This window comes from Zonotrichia albicollis, chromosome 33, assembly GCF_047830755.1.
Source record: "Zonotrichia albicollis isolate bZonAlb1 chromosome 33, bZonAlb1.hap1, whole genome shotgun sequence".
In the NCBI taxonomy this organism is placed as follows: Eukaryota; Metazoa; Chordata; class Aves; order Passeriformes; family Passerellidae; genus Zonotrichia; species Zonotrichia albicollis.
The window spans coordinates 3,371,121-3,395,970 of NC_133851.1; the positions used below are offsets into that span (position 1 = coordinate 3,371,121).

General features: G+C 54.0%; 2 protein-coding genes across 2 annotated transcripts; both read right to left on the reverse strand.

Annotated features, from left to right (window-relative positions):
- Positions 1-637: 637 nt before the first annotated feature.
- Positions 638-4,649, reverse strand: LOC102068107 (pro-glucagon). Its single transcript, XM_005495831.4, has 4 exons — positions 4,467-4,649; positions 3,859-3,961; positions 2,192-2,338; positions 638-1,470 (listed from the first exon to the last, which is right to left on the reverse strand). Exons 2-4 carry the CDS (start codon positions 3,951-3,953, stop codon positions 1,461-1,463), a joined length of 252 nt encoding a protein of 83 aa, XP_005495888.2. The 5' UTR covers positions 3,954-3,961; positions 4,467-4,649; the 3' UTR covers positions 638-1,460.
- A 14,180-nt stretch (positions 4,650-18,829) lies between these two features.
- On the reverse strand, positions 18,830-22,805 carry AQP5 (aquaporin 5). The gene is made up of 4 exons (XM_005495829.3): positions 22,037-22,805; positions 20,629-20,790; positions 20,329-20,412; positions 18,830-19,473 (listed from the first exon to the last, which is right to left on the reverse strand). The coding sequence occupies exons 1-4, from the start codon at positions 22,397-22,399 to the stop codon at positions 19,288-19,290; spliced, it is 795 nt and encodes a 264-aa protein (XP_005495886.1). The 5' UTR covers positions 22,400-22,805; the 3' UTR covers positions 18,830-19,287.
- Positions 22,806-24,850: the final 2,045 nt, after the last annotated feature.

Sequence of the window (24,850 nt, forward strand, 5' to 3'; positions counted from 1 at the left end):
ATTTTTTTGAGTTACTTTATCTTAAAATGATTCTATTTTAAAAACTATTATTTTTTTAATTATATATTTAAAATTTTAATTTAATTTATTTCTCAGTGGGAGTAGCTGTGTCACACGTGTCCCCTGTGCCAGCCCTGGCTGTGTTGGGACTCCAGGAATGCCCTGGAGAGGAGAAATTCCCCAGCCAGAGCTGTTGCCTCTGCTGCGCTTCTAGGCTTTTTTTGGGCCCACTTGCCCTGTCATTAATCGGAACTAAATTAACTCCAAAGAGGTTCTTTGGATCCAGGTTAAATTGCAATAATTTAACACCACAAAGGGAATTACTGGAGGGTTTTTCCTAAGTTTCTCTCCAATTTTTGGCCCTGGTTTGTGGGGTCCAGTGGGCACACCCTGGTTACCTCTTTTATCCCAAACTCAAGGAATTGAGGGAAAATGAGGTACCAAGATGGGAGTCAAGAGGATTCTGAGCCTCGGGGACTGTGTGGGATCCCAGTGGGATGCTTGGAAAGGCTGGAGAAAACCCAAAACTTGAGGAATTGAGGGAAAATGAGGCACCAAGACGGGAGTGAGAGGCTCAGAATCCCTGGGGGCTGTGTGAGATCCCAGTGAGACGCATGGACATGCCAGGAACTGCAGGAGTGATCAAAGGTTTTATTAGCATTGAGGGAAAACCACGGGGAGAAGAAGCCAGAGGGAAATCCAGGCTGGAGGAACGGCTGATCCATGGGGGCAGAGTTCAGGAGGAGCTCACAGGGACCAGGGGCTGGGTCTGGGAGCTGGGAATTCCTCTGTGGAACTCCCAGGGACCATGGGCTGAGGCTGGGAGCTGCAGGGGAAGGATTCACCCATCACCTGCAGCTCCCAGGAACAACAGGCTGGGTCTGGGATCTATGGGTGATGGGGGAATCCTTCTGTGGATCTCCTAGGGACCATGGGCTGGATCCAGGAGCTGCAGGTGATGGGTGAATCCTGTGGAGCTCTCAGGGACCACAGGCTGGGTCTGGGAGCTGTGAATCCTTCCCTGGAGCTCCAAGGGACTGGGGACTGGGTCCAGGAGCTGTGGGTGATGGGTGAATCCTTCTGTGAAGCTCTGGGACTATGGACAGGGTCTGGGGGCTGGGAATTCTTCTGTGGAGCTCCCAGGGACCATGGACTGGGCTTGGGAGCGGCAGGGGAAGGATTCACCCATCACCTGGAGCTCCCAGGAAGCACAGGCTGGGTCTGGGATCTATGGGTGATGGGTGAATTCTTCCTGTGGAGCTCCCAGGGGCCATGGGCTGGATCCAGGAGCTGCAGGTGATGGGTGAACCCTTCTGTGGAGCTCCTAGGAACCATTGGCTGGGTCTGGGAGCTGCAGGTGATGAGTGAATCCTTCTGTGGAGCTCCTGATCCCGGCGGATGAGGAGAGGCCCAACCTTCCCACGTGGATGTGGCTGGAGAGCTGCTGCCTGGATTTGCTGTTAATTGTACCTTAAAAACAAACCCCAAAGAGCTTCAGGGAGTGGAAACTTCTGCTAAAATAAAGAGCTGGGAAAGGGAGGGAAGGGTTCCCTCGCTCAGGGAGGAGCTGCCCCTTGGGAATGGCTGGAACAGAAATGTCAATGATCCCAGGAGGGTAAGGCTGGAATGAGGAGGAAAATGTGAGGACAAAACACAGGGATGATGAAACAGCCCCTTCCCATCCCAATCCCCCCACAAATTCCTCTGTTTTCCTGACCTTATTACAAGAAACCAGAGGATCCCCAGGAGCTGTTGGGCAGGAGGAAAAGGGAGTCCAACCCTGCCTTAGCATCAGATCCATGGAATCATGGAATGGTTTGGGTTGGGAGGGACCTCAAAGCTCATCCCACCCCACCCACTGCCATGGGAGGACACCTTCCATTGTCCCAGGGTGCTCCAACCTGGCCCTGGACACTTTGAGGGATCCAGGGGCAGCCACAGCTGCTCTGGGAAATCCATTCCAGCCCTCCCCACCCTCACAGGAAGGAATTCCTTCCAATATTCCACCCATCCCAGCCCTCTGGCAGTGGGAGCCATTCCCTGTGTCCTGGCACTGCTCCAGCTCTCCATGAGGATCAGGACTGGGGTGGGGGGTGGTTGTTTCCCAGCACAATCCCACCCCTCTCCTTGTTCCTGGATTGGGGTGGTGGGTGGTTGTTTCCCAGCACAATCCTCTCCCTGCTCCCAGCACCTCTTTGTGTTGATGAGCCAATGCACGAAGTCCTTGGCCTTCATCCTGTCCAGGTACCGCGTGAAGTCGCTGGTGAAGGTCCCCTCCGAGTGTCGCTTGACGTGGGACAGGAAGCTCTGGGAGTTCTGGGCTCCCAACAGCTTCCATCTGCTCAGGGTGGGAGGGGAAGGGAGGAAAATGGGGTTTAATGACCACCCCAGCAGGATCCTGCCCCAGGGGATGCCCAGGGCAGGGCTGAGCCCTCCAAACCCTGTCCCTGTGAGGATCATCCCCAAAAAGATAGAATAGGGCAGGGAGGAGAAGGGAGGAGAAGGGAGGAAAATGGGGTTTAATGACCAACCCAGCAGGATCCTCCCTCAGGGTATGCCCAGGGCAGGGCACAGGGTTTGTGCCCTCCAAACCCTGTCCCTGTGAGGATCATCCCCAAAAAGATAGAATAGGGCAGGGAGGAGAAGGGAGGAGAAGGGAGGAAAATGAGGTTTAATGACCACGCCAGCAGGATCCTCCCCCAGGGTTTGCCCAGGGCAGGGCTGAGCCGTCCAAACCCTGTCCGTGTGAGGATCATCCCCCAGTAAAGATGGAATAGTGCAGAAGAATAAATCTGGAATATTTAAAATTATTCCTACAAATCAAACACACAATTCTTTTTTCAGTTTCTGGAGGTTTGCCAAGCCTGGCCTGGATTTCCTGGCATCCAATAAACACATCCAGTGTCCTGTCCCAGATCATTCCCCTCTTTCCTGCTTGGTGGATCCCAAACTCCACCCTGGCCCCTGCTTCCCCCATCAGAGCAGGAACGTGGGGCTCTCCAAGGTTTGCACCATCCTCTGCAGCTCCAGGGTGATTTTGGTTCCCACAGGACAGGTGCCATGGGAGGACCAGCCCAGATGGGGCTCAGCCCAGATGGGGCTCAGCCCAGCCTGGCTGGCCTGGGGCAGGGTGTCTGCTCTGACCCAGGTAGGAAATCCCAGGATTCCCTACAGGGAAGGTCCCTGCCAGGAACTGCCCTGTGAAATTCCTGCTGCAGCTCCTCAGCCAGGCAGATCCCACTCGTGATCCCAGACTGGTGTGGCTCCCCCAGTCCAGACCTGGAACTGGGGATCTTCCCTGTGATTTTGGGTATGTTCCCTGTGATTTATGGGATCTGGGGGTGAAATGATGGCCTCATGAGGGGCTGCAGTTCTGGATCCCCATGAGACATCCAGGCTCAGCCCAGGAGCTCTGGGAGCTGGGAGGGAATTTGTTTGGATCCATACAAAATAAACAGGAACATAAAAAACAGATACATAAAGAGGATCCGTACAAAATAAACGGGAACATACAAGATGGATACATAAACAGGATCCATACAAAACAAATGGGAACACACAAAACGATACATAAATGGGATCCATACAAAATAAATGGGAACATACAGGATGGATACATAAACAGGATCTATACAAAATAAATGGGAACATACAAAACGATACATAAATGGGATCCATACAAAATAAACAGGAACATACAAGATGGATACATAAACGGGATCCATACAAAATAAACGAGAACATACAAGATGGATACATAAATCGGATCCATACAAAATAAGCTGGAATAGGGAGAGCTGGGACAGGAGTGGAGAGGGATAAGCTGCTCCCACAGCCCTGCTCCACCCAGCCCCGTACCTGGACAGCTCCTCCAGGTCCTTGGGAGCCACCTGCCCTCCGGCCGGGATGAGCACGGCGAGCACCAGCCCGGACAGGTACAGCCACCGCACCATCTGGGCTCCTGGGGAGGCAGAAACCCTGCAGGGAATCTCCTGGCTGCAATTCCCACCGAGCCCCAAAACCCTGCAGGAATCCTTGGCAGCACAGCCCTGATCCCCGTGGGACAGCCCTGCCCGGGGTGTGGGCAGGATTGGGGTGACAAACCCACCCTCACCCTCTCCGTGGGCACATGGCACGCAGAACAGCACCCAAAGATAAAATTGCAATGAGCTTTATCCCAAACCTCCCTTTTCTGTCTGGGGGTGACATTTCTATCCTGGAACTATCACCACACCGCTGGAGAACTTTCCCACTGCTCGGAAAAGCACCTTCCAGATGAGCAGGTTTATTCGTATTTTACATTCCTTATTTTTGCTGGACACCTCAGAAATTCTGCAGGAATAAAATGCCACCTCCCACCCTTTATTTGGAAAAACCAGACTTCTGCTGCCCATCACCAAATGCTCTCTTCTCCTGGTTAGAATCCTTTGGAGACTGGGAGAATGAAGGGAGGGAGAGGCACCTACCTTGGGGATTGAGCTGCTCCTTCCACACCAGATCCAATTTTCCTCCTTCGAGCCAGTTCTGGCTGAACTCTTCTCCTCCCTAGTGCTTTTAAACTCGTCTGGAGGATGCCCAGAGCTGACAGGTGGGTCACAGGTATCCTGCTTTTCCTCAGATGGGTCACTGTGAATCATTACAGCTTTTCTGGAGTGGGGCTGCTGCAGACAATGTTCTTACTGGCGGATCTTCCAACTGACGCCTTCAACGAAGTTTTTTTAAAATTGTTGTTGCTGTTTTTCTTATATTTTCTTTTTTTTCTCCCTACTTTTTGGACCAAAGCAGTGACCTGTGGGTTTCCTCCTCTCAGGTGAGGTGGCCTCTTGCTGGCACAGCGTGTCCTGCACAGATTCCTCTGCCCACGGGCTCCCCTTTCCAGCACCTTCACTGGAGAAAACAAACAAGGAGGGGAAAAGAGCAAAGGCACAAACCAATGATTTGTGTCTCCAAACACTTCCTGCTGTGTGAAATTCCTGCTGCAGCCCCTCAGCCAGGCAGATCCCACTTGTGATCCCAGACTGGTGTGGCTCCCCCAGTCTAGACCTGGAACTGGGGATGTTCCCTGTGATTTATGGGATGTTCCCTGTGATTTTGGGTATGTCCTCTTTGATTTATGGGATTTGGGGGTGAAATGATGGCCCCATGAGAGGCTGCAGTTCTGGATCCCCGTGAGGCATCCCAGGAGTTCTGGGAACAACTGGAACTCATTGGTTCAGAGTTTTCCAGGGTGTCCCATAGGAACTGGGCTTGTTTGTTTCAAATCCTTGAATCCAGTGAAGGAAAAAGGAAAAGAGGAAAACTCAGGGCAACCCTAAAGAGCTGGGTCTGGGCCTGGAGGAGGGTGGGGGCTCCCAGGTGGGCCCAGGGCAGACCCCTCAGCTCCCTCAAGAGCTTCTCCCCACCTGGGGGCTCTGCATTCCCAGTGTGGATGGCAGGAGGGGCTTCCAGGGCAGGTTTGGGATCTCTGGGGCATTTCCAGCCAAGGAAGAATGTCCAGGGTTTGGTGTTTGGGGTCTGAATGTGCCTTTTCCCCCAGGCAGCGGGAGACAAGAGCCAATCCCGGGGAGCTGGGCCTTGTCTCTCCCACCAGGAGAGATGGGGGTGCAGGTGCAGATTTCTCTTTTTTTTCCTCTTTCTCCAGAGCTTTCTGTGCTCTCCCCCCACCGGGACCTTTCTGCTCGTGCCTGGGTAATTATTGTCATTCCAGCACGGAGAGTTCTGTAATTACTGCCACTGTCAAAATAAGGTCGGTGTTTGGGCGACGCTCATCCTGATGAGCCTTTAATGAGGGCCGCTCGCGGCCTTTGGAGGGAGCCTGACATCCCCCGAGGGAGGAAGGGGGACATTAATTAGCTGGATCTCGGGAGGACAGGGCCAGCTCTGCTGCCCGTCACTCGGGTGGGATGTTTGTTATTAACACCACCGAATTAGCTCAGGGTGTCACTGTTTGCGATGTCCCCGGCCCGGGAGGCCGCAGTGCTGTCTGTGGAGGTGGGAGCTCGGGGAGGGCAGATTCAGCTCAGCCCATGCTCCTCACGTGGGTTTCTCACTGTGGATCCCAGTGCTGGAGTGAACTCAGGAAATGTCCCATGGAGCTCTCTCCCCACAGCCCTTTGGGGATTTTCTGCAGCCCTTTGGGACGTGGCGCTTCCCCATCCGAGCAAACGCAGCTCCCTTTCCCAGCTGTATGGAGCTGCTGGTGCTCTCCCGGGCTGGAGGAGCCCAGCAGGCAGGACCCTGAGCTTTGGAATCCTGCAGAGCTGAATCCATCCCGGTTCAGGACTTTGAGAGGTTTTTATGGACACCAGGTGGCAGCGTTTGTCTGTCTGTCCTTCCCTGCCCATCCTTCCCCTGCCCTTCACCATCCCCGTCCCCTCCTGCTCCCTTCGAGGCTCCCAGAACTGCCATCCTGCCCCTCCAAGGACCACGGGATTCCTCTTGTTGAGGAGGAGAGTCCCCAAGGGGGCTGCTTGGACATCCTGATGGCATCACAGTGACATCACGGCGACGTCACAGCAAAATTGGGACGGCTTGGGGTCAAACTCTGGCTCTGGGAGCATCCTTGGAGAAGCAGCTTTGAGACCACCAGAGCATCGTGTTCTGATGGAGCAGGGACCAAGCAAGCTGATGAGGGAAAACAACTGGAGTGTGTCCAGACACCACATCCATCAACTCTCATCCAGTCCCCATCCAGCCCTTTTCCCATTTTTCCCCAGGAGCTTTCATGAGGGTGAGCTGATCTCCAGGAGTGGGGAGAGGCAGGAGGAGCCAGGGCTGCTCGCATGGGGATGGTGTGACATGGTCCTGCTGGGAATGTCTAAAATCAAGCTGGGAACACGATGAGTTTGTCATGGAAGCGCAGATGATGTGGGTTAGAAAGGACCTTAAATCCAGTTCCACGTCCCTGCCCAAGTTTATGTTTAAACCTGCTCTTAAATTTAACCCAGATTGCTGAAGTGGGGTCACCCAGGGGATGCTTCATTTTGAGGGGATTTATGGCAAACAGGGAAGAATGAAGGCTTTGGCTTCCCCTTCGCTGCTCTGAGAGGTCTTTGCTGCCCACAGAGCCCAGCCCAGGCTCTAACCCAGGGCAGGGACTGGAGAACGTCCCCATCTGTCCCCCGGCCATGGTTCCGAGCCTGGTGCCCTGGGAATCAGCACTTTTCACCCCCATTTTCCCCTTGAAGGAGTTTGTGGCCTCCTCCTCCCCAGCACAGCTGGAGGTGCCACAATGGACAAGGCAAATCTGGCAAAGAAAAACCTCCCTGGGTCACTGGTTCCACCTGGAACCTCCCCTGTGACGCCGAGTGCCTGGGTTTGGTCTCAGCATTTTTTGGGCTGTTTTTTTTCTGTTTTGCTTTGCAGGTATTGAAGAGCCAAGGGAGGGGCCACTGAAGAGCGAAACTCTGTGTTCTCACCAGGTATTTTCGGTGAAGCCCTTTCTCTGAAGGGCTGGGGATTATTTCCTCTCTCCTTTGTGCCCGGGTTTTGGCAGGAAACATCTCAGAGTTGATGTCCCACAGGTTTGGTGCTAGGGAGGAGCAGTGGGGTGGGATGGGAAGCTGAGCTGGTGCCAAGAGTGGGACCTGATGGGTTGAGCTGTGAGAAGCCAAAACTTGGGCCCTCTCCAAACCCCAGCTCAGGCTGATCCCTGTGGTGGATCCCCATTTCTGATGGATTTATGACTCCTCTCACATTGCTGGTGACAAACTGGGTGAGGTCCCTCTTGTCCCCAGCTGCCGGCACTCTTCTGTCCCCAGGCACCTTCCCTGAGCTCTCAATGTCCATGATCCTGGACACTGGACAGGGGGGCAAGGACAGGCTTTGCCCATGGAAAACTTGAACATGAGCCTGGAGAGCTGGAAGTGGTTTAATCAATGGGGGTTGGAGCAGAAACCAGTTTGAGCCCGTTGCTGGGCTGGGAGATGGGTGAGAAAATGGGATTTGCAGGTGAAACTCTTTGGGGCTGAGCATGGGGCTCTCACTCCTGGGATCTGGACACTGGTGGGTCCCCAGCCATGGTGATCCCTCTGCTGGTGTCCCTGCTCTCCTCATCACTGGGAGCTGCTCTTTGGGGTCACCTGGAGGTCAGGCTGGAGGCTCTCACCTGGCTGAACTGGTGCATTTCACCTCTTCTGCTGAACCCTGGTGGGTGGAGCAGGGCGTGGGACGCACCTGGCTGAGCCCACGGCGCCTGAAACAAACCCTGGGGTCTGAGCCCTGCATGAGCTCCAGTCCTGGCCCTCCTTGGCTGCTCCTTCTGACCCCTGGCCCTCCCTGCTGGTTTCTCCTGCTCTCTGTGTTGGGGAAGATGAAACAGGAAAGCCTTATAAATATGATTGTCTGGCAAAAGATTTTGAGAATATAGAAACTCTAAGCGGGATGGAAATGAAAGCAAGCTTTGAGATCCCTTAGTTACTGAACAATGGGAAAACAATGGTGTGGCCAGCTGAAGGTGATCCCTTTTTGATGGAACAACACCCTCTGCTTGCAGACAGGCCCAAGGGTCAGAGCAGACCCTGCCACCTTGGCAGAAGGGGCCCAAAGAGGAGTTTTTAGGGTTTAAAATGTAGCACAGTATGGTGATGTAGTGATTCTTATAGGCTGTATGTAAATGCTATAGGATTTGTATATTGGACTACATTGGTTAGTGAGAATTGGAATATTCAACACAGAAGATTTATTGTATTGGAATGGGAACCTCGCTCTCTTAGCTCTTAGCTTTTGCCTCTTAGCTCTTACCTTTTACTCTCTTACCCCTTTTACGCTCCTATGCTTTTACTCTCTCACCCTCTCATCCTCTCTGCCCCTCTGTTCTCTCAGGCCTGCCCTGAGCTGTCCCTGGCAGCTCCCAGCAGGGCCCTGCACTTGGCCCTTTGCAATAAATCCCAAGTTCCAGATCTGGCTTCAGAGATCTCTCATCTCCATCCGTCCTGACCATGCAACCCCCTGATGCCCTTACACTCTGGAGCTCCTCAGTGAGCCCTGTTTCTCCCTGGATGTTCTCAGCTCCTCCTGGGTGGCCCCTTCTGCTCCCTGACCCTCCAGGGTGCTCCCAGCACCATTCCCTGCAGTGAAAGGTAGTTTCCATTATGGAGGAAAGACTTTTTTGGGTACTGTCAGAGGTTTTTGGGGAACCCTTGGGTGCTCTGAGCAGCCTCAGGCCCTCAGGGCCCAGCACCAGTGCTTACTGGGACCACACAGGAGCTGAACTGGGGCAGCTCTGAGCACCATCAGCTCTGAGCACAGGTTTTGGGGGCTGTGGGGTGGTTTTGGATGGCTGCGGGATGTTTTTATGTGGCTGTGGGATGGTTTGGGGAGGCTGTGGATATTCTTAGGAGGTTATGGGATGGTTTTGGGTGGCTGTAGGATGGGTTGGGAAGCTGTGGGATGGTTTGGGAAGTTGTTAGATGTTTTTGGGTGGCTGTGGATGGTTTAGGGAGGCTGTGGATGTTTTTAGGAGGTTATGAATGGATTTGGGTGGCTGAGGGAGGATTTGGGGAGGGTGTGGATGTTATGGGAAGGGTGTGGAATGTTTTTGGGTGTCTGTGGGACGGTTTTGGGGGGCCGTGGATGGTTTGGGAAATGTAGGTTTTTGGGAGGTTATGGGATGGTTTTGGGTGACTGTGGATCGTTTGGGAAGCTGTGGGATGGATTTGGGTGGCTGTGGGATGGTTCTGACCCTGCACCTCGGTGGTTACACACCTGCAGCCTCACAATGGCTGATCTTGGGGCAGGGTGGGGTTAATTTCCCCTCTTTATCTGAGACAGAGGCAGATGGTAGTTAATGGTTTATCCTGGTTAAAAGTTTATTTCTGCTAAATGTCCCTCTGGCTTTGAATGTGGAAAAGCATCAGGGTTTTGTTTCCCTGACTCTTCTTCCTGCCCATAATTCTGTGGAAATTTTAGACACCCCCCCGAGGCAACTTCCCCTGGTGCACGAGCCAAAAACCTTCAGTGGAGTCTGCAGCAAATGTGGCCAAGGTTTTAATTCCCCTCTTTTGCAGGCTTGGTGATGATCAAACAACCCAAATACTCCTAAATTTGAAAAAAACCCAGCTATTACGGCCAAAACCCTTTGTGGAGTCTGGAGCAAATGCGGCCAAGGCTTTAATTCCCCTCTCTTGCAGGCTTGGGGATGATCAAACAATTCAAATACTCCTAGCTCTGAAAAAAAAATCCCTCTTAGAGCCCTTTTTTGGCTGTTTGCAGTGCTTTTAGCTGGGCATCAATCACCAGTAACGGCTGATGAAACCTGATGGGGCCGTAAATCTGCCCTGCTTTGAATTCAAATGCAGCAATTAATCCCGGGGGGTGTGGCTGCAATTAGATGACAAATTGTGCCTCCAGATTCACTTGCCTGCTTGGACAGCAGCCGCCCGTGTTTGCTCAGCCGCCGAGGCTTGGCTGCAGCTCCTGCTCTCCCCGGGGATGGGAATGAGCCCCGGAGCTGCAGCTGCGCCGTGAGGACCCTTCAGCCTCAGCCCCTTTACATGGAGATGGGACGTTCGGCTCTTTGGCTGCCCTGGATTGTCTGAGCCCTCCTGCTCCCAAGGTGCAGAAATCATCCAGGCTGGGAGAAAACCACCGAGAGCATCAGCAGCATTAACCAGGCCCCCAAGGGCCACATTCCTGCGGGTTTTGGACACTTCCAAGGGTGATGACTCCAGCACTGCCCCAGTGCCAGGGCTGGACAAACTTACAGGGAGGAAATTTCCCAACCTAAACTTCCCCAGGCACTTTATTCTTGTTCCTGCTCCCTGGGAGCAGAGCCCGAGCCTGCCCTGGCTGTCCCCTCCTGTCAGGAGTTGTGCAGAGCCACAAGGTCCCCCTGAACCCTCCTTTCTCCAGGCTGAGACCCCCAGGTCCCTCAGGAGTTCTCCAGACCTTTCCCTGGTGCTCCAGCCCTTCCTCAGCTCCATTCCTGGCTCTAGACTCACTCCAGCCCCTCGGGGTCTTTCTTCAGGCCCCAGCCTGAGCCCGAGTTTCAGATCTGCCTGCAGGATTTATCCTGACCATCCTCAGACGTGGGGCAGGAGGATTTGTGACCCCCATCTGGGGCAGGAGCAGCCTCCACCTGAGACACCCCTGGCAGAGCCTGGTTTGGCCCCGTTGGGCTGGGCTTGAGACCAGAACTGGTCCTAAACAGCATCAGCCCGAGCCGAAGGAGTCCAGTGCAGGGTTTGCTGTTGGATCTCGCTCCTGCCCATCCCGGGATGGCTCATCCAGGGGTGGTCTGGGGTCCTGCCCAGGGTGGGGGGTGTTCCCTGCCCGGGGGGGGGGGGGGGGGCTCTGGTTAACTCTCCGGTTGCTGGTTGTTAATTGCTGCCCCGAGATGTGTAGGATTGTGACCGTGTTCACAGAGGTTTTCAGATTTGGGAAGAGACAAGGATCTGACTCCTTGTTTCAGAAGGCTTGATTTATTACATTATGATATATATTACATTAAAACTATACTAAAAGAATAGAAGAAATGGTTCTCATCGGAAGGCTATCTAAGAATAGAAAAAATAATAACAAAGGCTCTGTCTCCGACTCTCTGTCTGACCCAGCTGGGCTGTGATTTGCCATTAATTATAAACATCCAACATGGGCCAATCAAAGATCCACCTGTTGCATTCCACAGCAGCAGATAATAAATGTTTACATTTTGTTCCTGAGGCCTCTCAGCTTCTCAGGAGGAAAAATCCTAAGAAAAGGATTTTTCCTGAAAAGATTTCTGCGACATAGGATGTCTCTGTTTTGGCCCACACAACTGAAGAATGAGTCTGGACTCTTCACTTTTCAGTCTTGAGGTTGTTTATTAATTCTTATATATAAAATTTTCTTTCTGCCCAGCCGAGATCTGCTCAGCAGGGCAGCCACAGGCACTCTGTGTTGTCCTTTTATACTGCAAACTATGTACAACATATTTACACTTAATCCCCAATAGCTATCACCTATGTTAGACAGTGCACTTCTACTCTAAACCAATCCCAAAGTGCCACCATCACTGCAGAAAATGGGGAACAAGAAGAAGAAGGAGAAGGACAGGACAAGCCCACATTCCTCCATCTTGCCCCCTGAACCCCCATTCTAAAAACTCCAAAATTCTACATTTTCACCCTGTGACAAATTCACTGTCATTCTACTCAAACTCTTGTGGCTTGTAACTCCTTGTAACTCCTCACACAAAGCTGGCAATTGTTTCCAGACCTTGGGGTGGTGTTAGTTTTTTATACTAAAATCTACGTGTACAATATTTACACTTAATGCCCAATACCTATCACCTGTGTTAGACAGTGCATTTCTCTTCTAAACCAATCCCAAAGTGCCAACATCACCCAGAAAATGGAGACCAAGAAGAAAGGCTGGACACGCCCAAGTTCCTCCATCTTGTCCCCACAACCCCCACACCAAAAATCCTAAAATCTACATTTTCACCCTGTGATCATTTTATTATTATACTATTTAAAATTCTGTGACTTTCAGGTCCTCATACAAAGTTGGTAACTTGCTGCAGGGGTCAAAATCAAATCCCCAGGTGTTTTGGGCTGTGTGCCAGGGTCTCTGAGCCCCCCAACTCTGGACACCCGGAAGGATGTGCTGAGTTCTGGCAGTTAACCACACTGCAACCTTGTTTTGCTGCACAGCCCGGGGCTCAGGGTGGCTCCTGCACGGAGGGGAGCTCTCAGTTTCACTCCTGTTTCCATGGGAAAAAAGGAGCACCTGGGGGTTGGATGGTGCAGGAGGGATGAGCAAAGCCCAGCACAGCTCTGCTGCTGCAGAGAGAGAGAGAGAGAGCCCAGCTCTGCAGCTCAGCTCAAAATCCAAATACAACGTGGCAAAAATCCAGGGCAAAGCCGTGGAGATGCAAGCCCTGATGTCAGCAGAGGGATAAGGTTGTGTTTGCACACCCAACACGCTTTTATCCACTGATTAACTGTTCCTACAGGGCTCCTTTGCGAAACACACCAGCGGTTTCTGTTCCAAGAGATAAGAAAACAAGCTCAGTTTTATATCCCTTCCCCATGAGGGTGATAACAGAATTTCAGAATTCTTGTGGACTCTGATCTCCAAACGGGGGGCTCCCAGTGAGGAAACAATTGGCTGTTGGGATAAGTAGCTTATAAATAAGGAATTAAAATAAAAAGAGTGGAGGAAGAGCTCATTTTCTTTGGTTGCATGGCAGGGAACCAACTGCCCTGTCCCCAGAGAAACCAGCTCCTGGGCAGGAGGGGAAAAATCCCCACTGATAAAAGCTGGAAGATTTGCTGGGGAAGAGGAATCGATTTATATTTTTCTTTCTGACTCTTTAGAAAAGGCCGATTGTGCTGGACATTTAAGTTTGTTTTCATCTCCATTTTTAATCCTGGCTGCACAAGAGGGCTTTATCCCAACCTGCAGCTGCACCTTGCTTTGGGCACAGGAGCTCCTGTGGCCTTTGCCAAGCAGGATTAATGTCAAGTGGCAGAGCCGGGCCTGGATCCTGGAGGCCTCGTGCCAGGGGATTTATTTGGTTTATTTTGCGGGTTCGTGGTGATTTTTCAGGGGTTGTTTCTGCCATGGATCAGGTCCCAGTTTTCCTGAGTGGTTCTGTGCATGGAGAGGACCCTTGAGGTCTTGTCCTCCTTTCCCTGCCCATCCTGGGGCTGGATGGAGGCACCGAGCTTGGAGAGCTCCTGTTGTGGAGGAACCCAGCCCAAAGCCTGGCTGGAGCAGCTGGGGCAGCTAAAACACCTCACCCCAGGGCTGCAGTTTAACAAAGCTGAGTTCAATCCCCTCCTTGCCTGCTGGGTTCTTGCTTTCTCCAGCCTGGGAAACCTTCTCAGCTCCAGAGCTGACCTTTCCCAACAAAGCCCCTTTGTTAGGCCAACCTGAGGCCTGCAGGGCGCCTTTATCAACCCTTCTTATTACCCTTGATTTTTATTGATGCCATCACCAGCAGCCCTCAGAGGAGCCGCCTGGACTTTGTTTGGAGGGTGATTAAGAACAAACAGATCCTGGAAAGCCGAGGCAAAACCTTGAGCAAGAGGAAACTTGGCAGCGGGAAGAGCCGTGCCGCCGGCAGCGCCAACGAACGGAGTCCCCAGGGAGGAACCTCCATTTCCATGGGGTGCTGAGGCTCAGCTCTGGGAAGGGTGGGTGGAAACAACAGAGGTGTTTTCCCCCAGCTGGGGCTGTTTTGGGAGGGTTTTCCTGGCCTTCTCTCCTGTCCCCACGGCAATCCCAGCAGAGGGCAGCAGGAGATGCCCTCGGCACCCTTGGCTCTCCCAGAGCACCCAGGGCAGGGGGACACCTGCCCCCTCCTGGTCCCCACCTTGGGACACCTGCTAAAAACTCCCAGCTGCTCTGGCTTGAAGGCTGAAGGGGCTGAAGGAGTTGGAACTTATTGGAGTTTGAACTTATTAGAGTTGAGTTGGGACTTATTAAAAGCTAAGTTGGGACTCATTAAAGTTGTTGGGATTTATTAAAGAGGCGTTTTTTGGCCTGTAGGAGTTGGGACTTATTAAAGTTGGGAGTTATTAAAGAGGTTATTACTGGGGGGCTGTGGGAAGTGTTTAGTGGGAACAGAAGCACCTTTGGAGCTCCTCTTGCCCTCCCTGCTCTCTGGACATCTCCAGCCCTTCACCTCCTCAATGTCCCGGGTGTTTTTTGGGCAGCTCTCACCTTTCCATGAATTATGAACGCACTGGGCTCTCAGTGCACTGTGGGGACCAGGCAGGGCACTGGTGGCACTGGCAGCACAGGGGGTGCCCAGCCTGACCCCCAAATCCCCGTGAACTGAGCCAGGGACACAAACACAAATTGCAGGAGGTGCTGCTCAGGCGGAGGCCACGTTCCTGGCCGGGGTGACAACAGGAAGGGTGGCTGCTGTCCCTCGGTGGCCTGGGAGCTGTTTCCTGGCTCCTAACGAGGGATTCTATGGCACAACAGGCTGGGCTGAGGCTGAGTAGGAGGAGGAAGGCTCTGGAGGAGGTGGATGCTGGCACAGCGTGTGCCATGACTAATGCCACCACCCAGGCTGGGCTCTGCTCCTGGGGCACAGCTCGCTCCTCTCCAGGGGCATTTCAGCCCTGGGAATGCTCTGGAAATGCTCTGGAAATGTCAGTATTTGCAGGAATATAGTTTCCTGGTGTGGAGCCTCGAGCTCTGTTCTGGGTTTGTTGTTCTGGCTCCTTTATTCTGGGTTCTGTTCTGAGTTCTGGGGTTTTTTTTCTGTATTCTGGGTTTTTTGTTCTGTGTTCTTTATTATGTATTCTGGGTTTTTTGTTCTGTATTTTTTATTCTGAGTTCTGGGTTCTGTTCTGTATTCTGGGTTCTGTTCGGTGTTCTTTATTCTGAGTTCTGGGTTCTCTTCTCTATTCTGGGTTTTTGTTCTGTGTTCTTTATTCTGGGTTCTGTTCTGTGTTCTTTATTCTGAGTTCTGGGTTCTGTTCTCTATTCTGGGTTCTGTTCTGTGTTCTCAGTTCTCTCTCTGGCTCAGCTCCTTCGTGGTGCTCCTGGGCTCCTCTCTGCTTGCTGGGGGCTCTCCAGAGCCGCCCTGGAATTCCTCCTGCAGCAGGGAGGTGCTCCCTGGACTGCTGAGATTTCCCAGCTGGGATTCAAGCCCCTCTGTGATGCTTTTCTCCCTCTCTGGGATTTCCTGGGGTATTTCCTCCTCATCTTCCCAGCAAGCTGGGCTGAGCTTCCAGGTGAAACCAGGCTCTGCTCCCCAGGACCTGAGGATTCAAGGGAAACGTTCAGGGATGCGCAATAATTGGAGCTGGGAGCAGGTGGAAGGGATGTGCCCCAGATTTGGAGCTCTGTCCCTTCTGGGCCTCACCCTCTGCAAGGTGAAAACCAAAGAAGCTCCTGCATCCCACAGAAGAATCCTTAACTGGGCCATTTCAACTGATTTTTGCTCCTTCTCATGGCCCTGGTTCCTTCCCCTGTCCAGAAAATTGAGGTTCAGGGAATTTAAATTATCTGGTGTAGATCTTTCTAAATTAGACTTAAATAGACCTGGAAGCCCTTTGATGTATTAAAAATGTGAAGTTTCCAGACTGTTGCAACCCGTGAAAATCCTGGGCTTGTCCTCTCTCCAGGAAAAAAAAAAAAATTCCAGTTTTTAAAGCTGAGCAGTGATTACCTGAGGATGGAAAAGGTACTCAGGAGTGAGGAATTATCTGTGAAATCTTCTTAGAGCAGAGCAGCTGCTCATGGGCACGTTCAGGAAATAACCCTTAATTAGAGCAGAACCACCCAGGAATGGTAATGAGGTGCCTTTGGAGTGGTTTCACCTGGTGAGAAACGTTTAAATTAGGGTAAGAAAAGCTGGTAATAAAGTGTAATTCACCTTTTAATACCCCAAACGATGGTGGAGAGGTGTGGAATGGAATGGAATGGAATGGAATGGAATGGAATGGAATGGAATGGAATGGAATGGAATGGAATGGAAACTCCTGTTTTAGGGGGAAACAGGAAAACCAGCACAGCACTGCAGGTTATTCAGTGTGAACACACAGGTTTGTGCCTGGCCTTGCTGTTTCTGCTGAAATAAAGGTGAATTTTTCCATGAAAAGCCAATTTCTGCTCAGGGAGTGAGTGGGGCACTGCTGTCTCCCAGCCTTCCAATCTAACGAAAAATGAGTCTGAAGGAGCTGGAATGTTAGAGAAGTAGCAATAATAAATACTCCATTGGTTTCCAAGTGCTGCTGTTGCCATTCCTGGACAACAGCAGGTGAGGATGGGTGGGAGGCCCTCAGTCCTTTCGCAGCCCTGCCCTGGGCCCTGCCCTGGCCAGGTGAGGTCACGGGGTTTGCTGGATGCCAGAATTGAGTCTGGATTGAATTCCCCTCCCTGCCTGGATCAAACCCTCAGGTCCCAGGGGAGCCGGGGGAAGGAGCTCTGGGCTCTGTTCTGGGGGGTCCTGCTGGGCTCAGCTGCCCCTGCCCTGCCTTGGGGTGCCCCTGACCCCAAACCCCCCCGGCAGTGCCCGAGCTGGGCTCAGGGCTGGGCCCTGTTTGGTTTTAGTGCTGACACAGAGCCGGAGCTGCAGGAGCCTCTGATTCATCCCGGGAGGGCTCACACCCAGCCCAGGCTCCTTCCCCTGCTGCTGATCACCTGCAGGGACTGGGGGGGCTGTGCTGGTCCCCAGTTCCCACTGGGGCTCCCCCATCCCTGCTCTGGATGGGGTTCAGAGCTCCAGAACCAGGGGATGGCCAAGATTCCCAGTTTGGGGGGCTGAATGCACCCTTTGGGGGCATCCCCAGGGTCCTGGGGTGCAGGGGAAGCACACACTGGGGGGGTGCAGGTTTTGGGAGAGCTGCCCTGCCCCAGCCCCTGAGAGGGGTCTCTGGGATCTGCTTTAATCTCCCCAGGGCCGGTGTTCTTCCCTTCCCTAATGGGAAGGTGGCAGAATATCCCTCAAAAGGGGAAGCTGAGGTGTGTGGGGTCCTCAGCCCATCCTGAGGACACCTGGGGGGGGTTGCAAGGTTTAATTTCCTGACCCGAAGGGTTCTTCTACCTCCCTTCCTCCTCCTGCTTGTCCTCAGCACTTTCTGGGGACAGCAGGGGGGGTGACAGTGCTGTCCCCAGGCTCAGCAGGGACTGCAGGTCCAGGGGGGCCAAAATCCACGTGGGGCTGCCCTGGCCAGGGCTGCAGGACCCTGCGGGTGGGATGGAGCTGAACCTGGGATGGAAGAGCTCCCCGGGCAGAGCCTGCCCGTCCCTGGGGCTCTGTGGGGGGAACCTCCCCTGGGCAGCAGGAGGAGGGTGTCCCTGTCCTGCTGCCCTGGTCCTGGTGTCCCTGTGTCAGTGTCCCTCTCTCGGTGTCCCTCTCCCAGTGTCCCTGTGCCTGTTCCAGTGTCCCATGCTGGTGTCCCTGTGCCAGTGTCCCTGTCCCTGTGCCGGTGTCCCTGTCCTGGTGTCCCTGTGCCTGTCCCTATGTCCCTGGTGCCTGTTCCAGTGTCCCGTGCTGGTGTCCCCGTGCCTGTCCCGGTGTCCCTGTGCCAATGTCCCTTTGTCAGTGTCCCTGTCCCGGTGTCCCTCTCCCCATGTCCCTGTGCCTGTTCCAGTGTCCCATGCTGGTGTCCCTGTGCCAGTGTCCCTGTCCCTGTGCCGGTGTCCCTGTCCTGGTGTCCCTCTCCCCATGTCCCTGTGCCTGTTCCAGTGTCCCATGCTGGTGTCCCTGTGCCAGTGTCCCTGTGCTGGTGTCTCCCTGTCCCTGTGCCGGGAGCTGCTCTGGCAGAGGGTTGTGGTAGAACTGGAAGAGCAGGGCCAGAGCAGAAGGGCAGGTGAAGGTGTGGGTTTGGCACAGCTGAGGGGCTGGGGAGTTGTGGGTCACTTTTTGAGGGCACCCGCGGAGCTGTCTGGGAGAACTGGTACAGCTGGAGTCAAACCGGCCGTGTGGGAAGGGCTGGAAGCACTGAGGATGGAAAAGGCGAGGATTGTTCCTGCTCCTTCCAGCCCCGGGATGGATCCCAGCTGCCCTGCACTGCAAGGATTGCTCGGTCCGGCCCCAGGATGGACTCCCAGCTGCCCTGCACTGCAGGGATTGTTCCCACTCCTTCCAGCTCTGGATGGATTCCCAGCTCCCTGCACCTGCTGCTCTTCCCCACTCCAGCACAGGCACCCACTCATCCTTCCCAGGATTCCGGTTTTCTCCTCCCAACCCAGCAGCTCCCACAGGATCCAGAGTCTGAGTCCTTGCTATTTCCCTGACCCTTTGGGATGAGTTTGTGTCCAGCTCAATCCATTCTTCCCCCTAAACTTTGAGACTTGAGCTGATTTGCACCCAGGAATTTTATTTTTTTTAAACTTTCCTTTATTTGCAATAAATAATAAACTATAATACAAAGATCTCAATACAGAATCCAAAAAGTCTCGTTCTTTTGGGAATAAAAAGGACTCCCAGCACCAGGAAAGGTGAAAGAGCATCTACGAGCAGCCCCTGGGCTGGGGGTAGCTGCGCCCCCCTGCCCTAAGCAGTTGTTCCCCTTCCCCCAGGTGTTCCCATCCCTGGGCCAGGTGAGGTCCTGCAGGTGCCCCGGTGTGGGGTGTGGGGCCCTGCCAGGGTGCAGGGCTGGAGCCGAGGGTGCCAGGGCCTGGCTGAGGGGAAGCTGGAGAGGTTCTAGAGCTCATGCAGGGGTTCTTTACACACACAGAGAGCCCCCGGCCTTCCGGCACCCGCGGGGGCCGGGATGGGAATGTTTGGATGAAGAGTCAGCAGCTGCAGCTGGGTGTGGTGGTGGCCTGGCTTGGGGCACACACGAGCCCACGGGTGGGCCTTCCTCCCCTCCCTCAGCCTCGCTTTGCCAGCTGCTCCTACGGCGGGGTCAGCTCCATGGACTTCTTCCTCTCCTCCCGCTGCTCCTCCCACTCCTCCTCGGACTCATAGGTGCCCTTGATGATGGCCACCCTGTCAGACATGTTCATGCAGTAGGGGACCAGGATGTAGAAGTAGAGTAGGGAGGCCAAGCAAGCTCCAAGGATGGGCCCAACCCAGAACACCTGGAAAGCAACAGGGACATGGTGAGAGCAGCTCTTGGGGCTGCTGCTCCAGCTCTGCTCATGGCACCATCATGCATCCATCCATGATTCCATCCATCCCTATCCAACCATCCATCCATGATTCCATCCGTGATTCCATCCATCCCTCTCCATCCATCCATCCATGATTCCATCCATCCCTATCCATCCATCCATCCATGATTCCATCCGTGATTCCATCCATCCCTCTCCATCCATCCATCCATCCATCCATCCATCCATCCATCCATCCATCCATCCATCCATCCCTCCCTCCCTCCCTCCATCCCTCCCTCCCTCCCTGCCATGCAAAGAGGAAAATACCTGTTCCAGACACTTCCTGGGCTGAACCCCCCAGCCTGTGCTCACTGAGGGCCAAACCTGCTCTGTAAGTGTGGGGCTGAGCTTGCAGAAAGTGCTGGGTGAGAGGAAAGGCCAAGCTGGGCTCCTCCATGGGCTTCCTTCCCCTCTGATGATGCACCAGTGGTGCTCAGAGGGCACCAGGGCTGATTTCTGTGCCTGGAAGTGTCCAAGGCTGGGTTGGATGGGGCTTGGAGCACCCTGGGCTGGTGGAAGGTGTCCCTGCCCATGGCATGGGGTGGGACTGGATGAGGTTTTAGGTTGTTCCCACCCAGCCTACCCTGGGATAGGTTCATTTCTGGCTGGCTCTGTGCCTGGGGATTCACTGTTCCCGATGCATCAGGGGTCAAAACCTCCCTCCTTCTCCAGCCCCTTTTAGCCCTTCCTGCCTGGGGTGGGCTCTGAAACCATTCCCACAGCAGTCCTTGCTCTGTCCCCACCTGTCCCCCACCTCTCCCCAGTGCCACCAGCACCCACCCAGTGCGCGGGGCTGAACCTCCTGGTGACGACGGCGGGCCCGAAGGAGCGCGCAGGGTTCATGGAGCAGCCGGTGAAGTAAATCTGGAGGTGTGGAAAGAGCCCTGGGTTAAGGAGCAGATCAGAGCCACCCTTTGGGAGCAGGGACTGAGGTGTCCCCGATGGTGTCTGCTCCAGAGAGCTGGAGATGACCCCTCACCACAAAAAAACCCAAGATCTCCTGTGTTTGCTCCTCCAGAGCAGCTCCAACTGCTTGAGGGCATTTTGGGGAGCTCTGTGCTCGCAGGACCCCTCACTCACCCCCACCAGGTGGCCCACGGTGACGGAGAGGCCGATGGACAGCGCGGGGGAGCCGACGCCGCTGCGCCGGTTGTCCGTGGATGCGAAGATGCAGGCGGCCAGCTGGAAGGTGAGGATGATCTCCACCACCAGGGCCTGGCCTGGGGTTATGTTGTTGTTGAGCTGGAACCACAGGAGTGACAATAATTAACCCTTCCAGGGCTTAGCACCACCGGGAGGGCTCCCGGGTGCTTTGCTGGGAGGTTTGGGAGGGTGAAGTTGGAGGAGAAACCCCCAGGGCCCCTGCCAAGCCCCTGCTTGAGCTCCCTGCTCCTTTTCTCAAAAGAAATTATCTTTCTTTCTTTGCAATTCTCCAAGATCTGTCTCTCCCCCAAGCCTGTCCCTTGCCTGGGCTCTCCATATTTCTCTACACTTTCCTGTCTCCACAGCACTGGGTGCTTTCCCAACAAATCCCTTTTTTCCTGCATTTCTTTGATCCTTGCAGCCTGTTGTACCCTGCAATTCCTGGAGCACCTGCCCAGGAGGATGAGGAGCAGCGGGGATGGGATGGAGGGTGAGGTTGGGATGAAGGTCATGGCCTGGGATGGGCTGTTCTGTCCCAGTGACTCTGCACAAAACCCTGGGGACTCTCAGGGGAACTCGACCCCACTGGACACGGAAAGGACAAAGTGACCCAACCCATCAGAGCTCATTTTTTATCTAAATCTGTCTCGTTTGGGATGTGGAACCTGTGGAATGAGAGGCATTGGAGCTCCTCATCTCAGTGAACGTCTGAGCTGCCCCCAGGCCTGTCCGTGGTTGGAGCAGCAGCCCCACCACTCTCACTGCAGATGTTCTCCAGCACTGCCCTGAGGGTTTCAGGCCATGCTTCACTCCTGCTTATCTCAGAGGGTTCTGCTGTGCCCCCTCCTCCCCTGGGAGCAGCCCCCACTGCTCGGGGCCCCTCCACACCGTCCTGCCCTTGCTCCTTCTCCAGCTCTTGCGCACCACTCTCCCCATCCCTCTCCATTCCCAGCTCCCCCAGGGCTCTGGCTCCAGTGGGCTCCTGCTCCCCCTGCCCATACTGGTCTGACTGGGCTCTGCTCCCTCCCTTCCCCCTGCTGCTGGCACGGCTCCTGTCCCGCGCTAATCTCCAGGTGGAGAGGCTGCACTCAGGAATATCTCAATGGTGCGAGTGACTCACGGGGCCCTCGGGACAGAGGAAGCCCTCATTACAGGAGGGAAAAACATCCCACTCATCACTCACACAATAAAGCCGTCATGTCAGAGCTCGGCTCCGCTCCCGTCCCATTCCCAGCCCGCCGTGCGTGCGGGACAGAGCGCTCAGGATCCATCCCCAGGATTCTCCTCCCTGTGCAGGTGCCAAGGGGAAGGCAAGGCAAGAGGGGAGATCCTGGGCAGGACTCACCGCGTTGATGGCCAGGTTGCCGCGGGTGTTGGCGGGGGTGACGCCGTAGAGGATCCCGGCGCCGGCGATGGCCCCGACCAGCTGGGCCACCACGTAGAGCAGCGTGCGCAGCAGGGAGATCTGGTTGCCCACGAAGAAGGCGATGGTCACGGCCGGGTTGATGTGGGCGCCGCTGATGTGGCCGAAGGCCTGCACCAAGGTGCCGATGGCCAGCCCGAAGGCCAGTGCGATCTGCAGGATGCTGGGCAGCGCCGACGGCCACTTCAGCGCCGAGCCCAACCCGATGAAGACGAAGATGAGCGTGCAGAGGAACTCCACAAAGACGGCTCGAGCAAAGGCCAGGGTTAGTATTTCCTTCTTCATGGTGGGAGCAGGTGGAGGGCAGCCAGGGAGGAAGAAAGTTTAGGATTGCTCTGTGTCCAGGCTCTGGTGTGTGCAGCCGGGTGTAGGGCCATACCTATCTATATATGCAAGAGCAGCAGGAGCTGTGTTACAGGGTGGTGGGTGGAGCCAGGGGATTAGCCAGTCCTCCCAAATTACCATGTGAACCTGCAAAAATTTCCACCTGAAAACGTCTTTGGAGCCTCTTGGTGAACCTGTGACTCAGATATTGGTGGTATTTCTCTCCTTTCCCTCTGCAAACAAAGAGCCCCTATAGGGTGTCTCTGTGGTCGTTGAATAACGAGGTTGCATAACGAGGCTGAGCTCCCTCCTCTGCTTTTGGCTTTTACTGCCTCTCGCCAGGCCCTGGGTGTTTCACTAGCACAGGTGTAGTTAATATTTGCTCCCTCCCTCCCTTCCCTGTGCTTGCACACTCCTCCTGTTGGAAAACCCTTGTTGGGCTGGAGCAGCTCTGCTGGGCCGGGCTCTGGGTGCGTTTGATTTCCATGGAACCTTGAAATGGAAAATCAAACACCTGGAGCTTCTCCCAGGCTGCCAAGAGAGCTCAGCTCCAGCAAACAAGTGGTTTGCGGTTGTCCAGGGAGCAGGGGAGGGTTTGGGGGAAGCTTTGTCCGTCTGGGGAGCTGTAGATGAGCCGGAGCTTCCTTGAGGTGCGTGGATGGAGAAATGGCGTGGAAAGAGCTCCTGCTGCAGAGCCTGGCTGGGAACCTCTGCTCCCTGCCCTTTCTGCTGCTCCTTCCAGAGCACTGGAACAAGTGCTGGAATTGGGGCGTGCAGCTGGGAATGGTGTCTCCTCCCCTGTCACCCTGTGCCCTTTCCTTTTCTTTCTGCCTTTCCAGCTCTTGCTCAATGAGCAGTGATTTTGCTCCTGGGAATGCCAGCACCAAGCCACAGGCTCTGCATGGACACAGGCTGTGTTTACACGTCTGCTTTCATGTTCCTGGGGCGCTGCCCTCCATCCCAAACCCATCCATTGGCAGGTGCTTGGCTGGCAGGGAGGGGCAGGGGCGGCTCTCGGGGCTGTGCCCATGGAGCTCCTGGGGACGGAGGTTTTGGGGCGGAAAAGGTCTCGGGTGACACTTAACAAAGAATTCTTGGTTCTCTCTTAGCCCTCGCAGCTTTGTGCCAGGATATTTGTTTTTAGATGGGTTTGGGTGCCAGATCTCCTCTCCTTGCTCAGTTGATCCACTTTTCCTTTCCCCAGTGATGCCCAGGCTGGTTTTACCCCTGGCTGCCAGGTCCCTCTGCAGGGGCAGCTATGCTGCAGCACTCAGGGAGCAAAGCTCTGCATTGGTAAAAATTGTAAACCAATTGGACAGTGGTAAAATCCTCCCTAAATATAAATAGTTGGATTCACTGCTGCCTTCTGAGGAGGCTGTCAGGCCTGGGGGGGTCAAACACCTGGAGGATTCTTGTCCAGACCAAGGAGAGGGAACTTCTTGTCCAGGACTGGAAATAAATGAGCTTTTCTCTTCCTTTGTACCCAAAATCCTGAGCAAAACAGACCTGGTGGGCCTCAAGGGACTGAGGATCTGTTACAGCCTTAATTCCTGATAATGGTTTTCTCCTGGATCTGCTGATCCCGGGGCTGATTGCAGAGTCAAAGCCCAGATCTGTTATCCTCGAAACACCTGGTCCGTTGGCATGTTTTGGTGAAAGTTTTGCAAGCTGGTATTTCAAGACACCCTGGCCGGATTCCAGGGTGGTAATTACTTGCCACTTCCCTTCAGCCCTGTCTGTGGCTCCAGCAGGATAAAATGCTCCCTGTTCCCATCCTTCAAACCCTTCCTCGATGTCCCCATCCCTTGGGGGCAGCTCCATTTTGTTGTCGGCTCCTCCAGCCCTCTCCTTGCTTCGGCTGAAAGGCCAAAAATGCTTTTCCAGCCTCTCAAGCATGGATTATAACAGCAAAATCCTGCAGCTGACTGGGAGATCTAATCAAAGAGGGCTGGGAGTGACAGGGAAAACTTCTGGAAAACACCACACAAAGCCTCTGCTCCCAAGGCTCTTCAGGAACCCTTTCTCACCAGGAGGAAGATTATGAGGGATGTTAAAATTAGGGCTCATTTGTGTCCTTTTTTGTCTAGAGGCATTATTAGTTGTTTTGTAACTAGGTTGATAAACCATAGTTGGAGGGTTGAGAGTTGGTTAGTGATTCATCGATTGTCTTGGGATGGCAGTAGGAGAGCTGGGAATGTTATTGAGATGAGGATTAGTGGGATTCCTAGGAGGGATGGGCTTGAAAACTGGTCAAAGAAGGTTGAGTTCATGGTGAGGTTCAGGGGGTAGTGCTTGGTGGTTTGTTAGAAGGGGGATTTATTGATACGAATGACAGAAGTTTGGGTTGGATAATTAAAGAGAAAGTGAGTCATGAACTGAGCATGATAAAAAATCAGGGACCGGGGTTTAGTT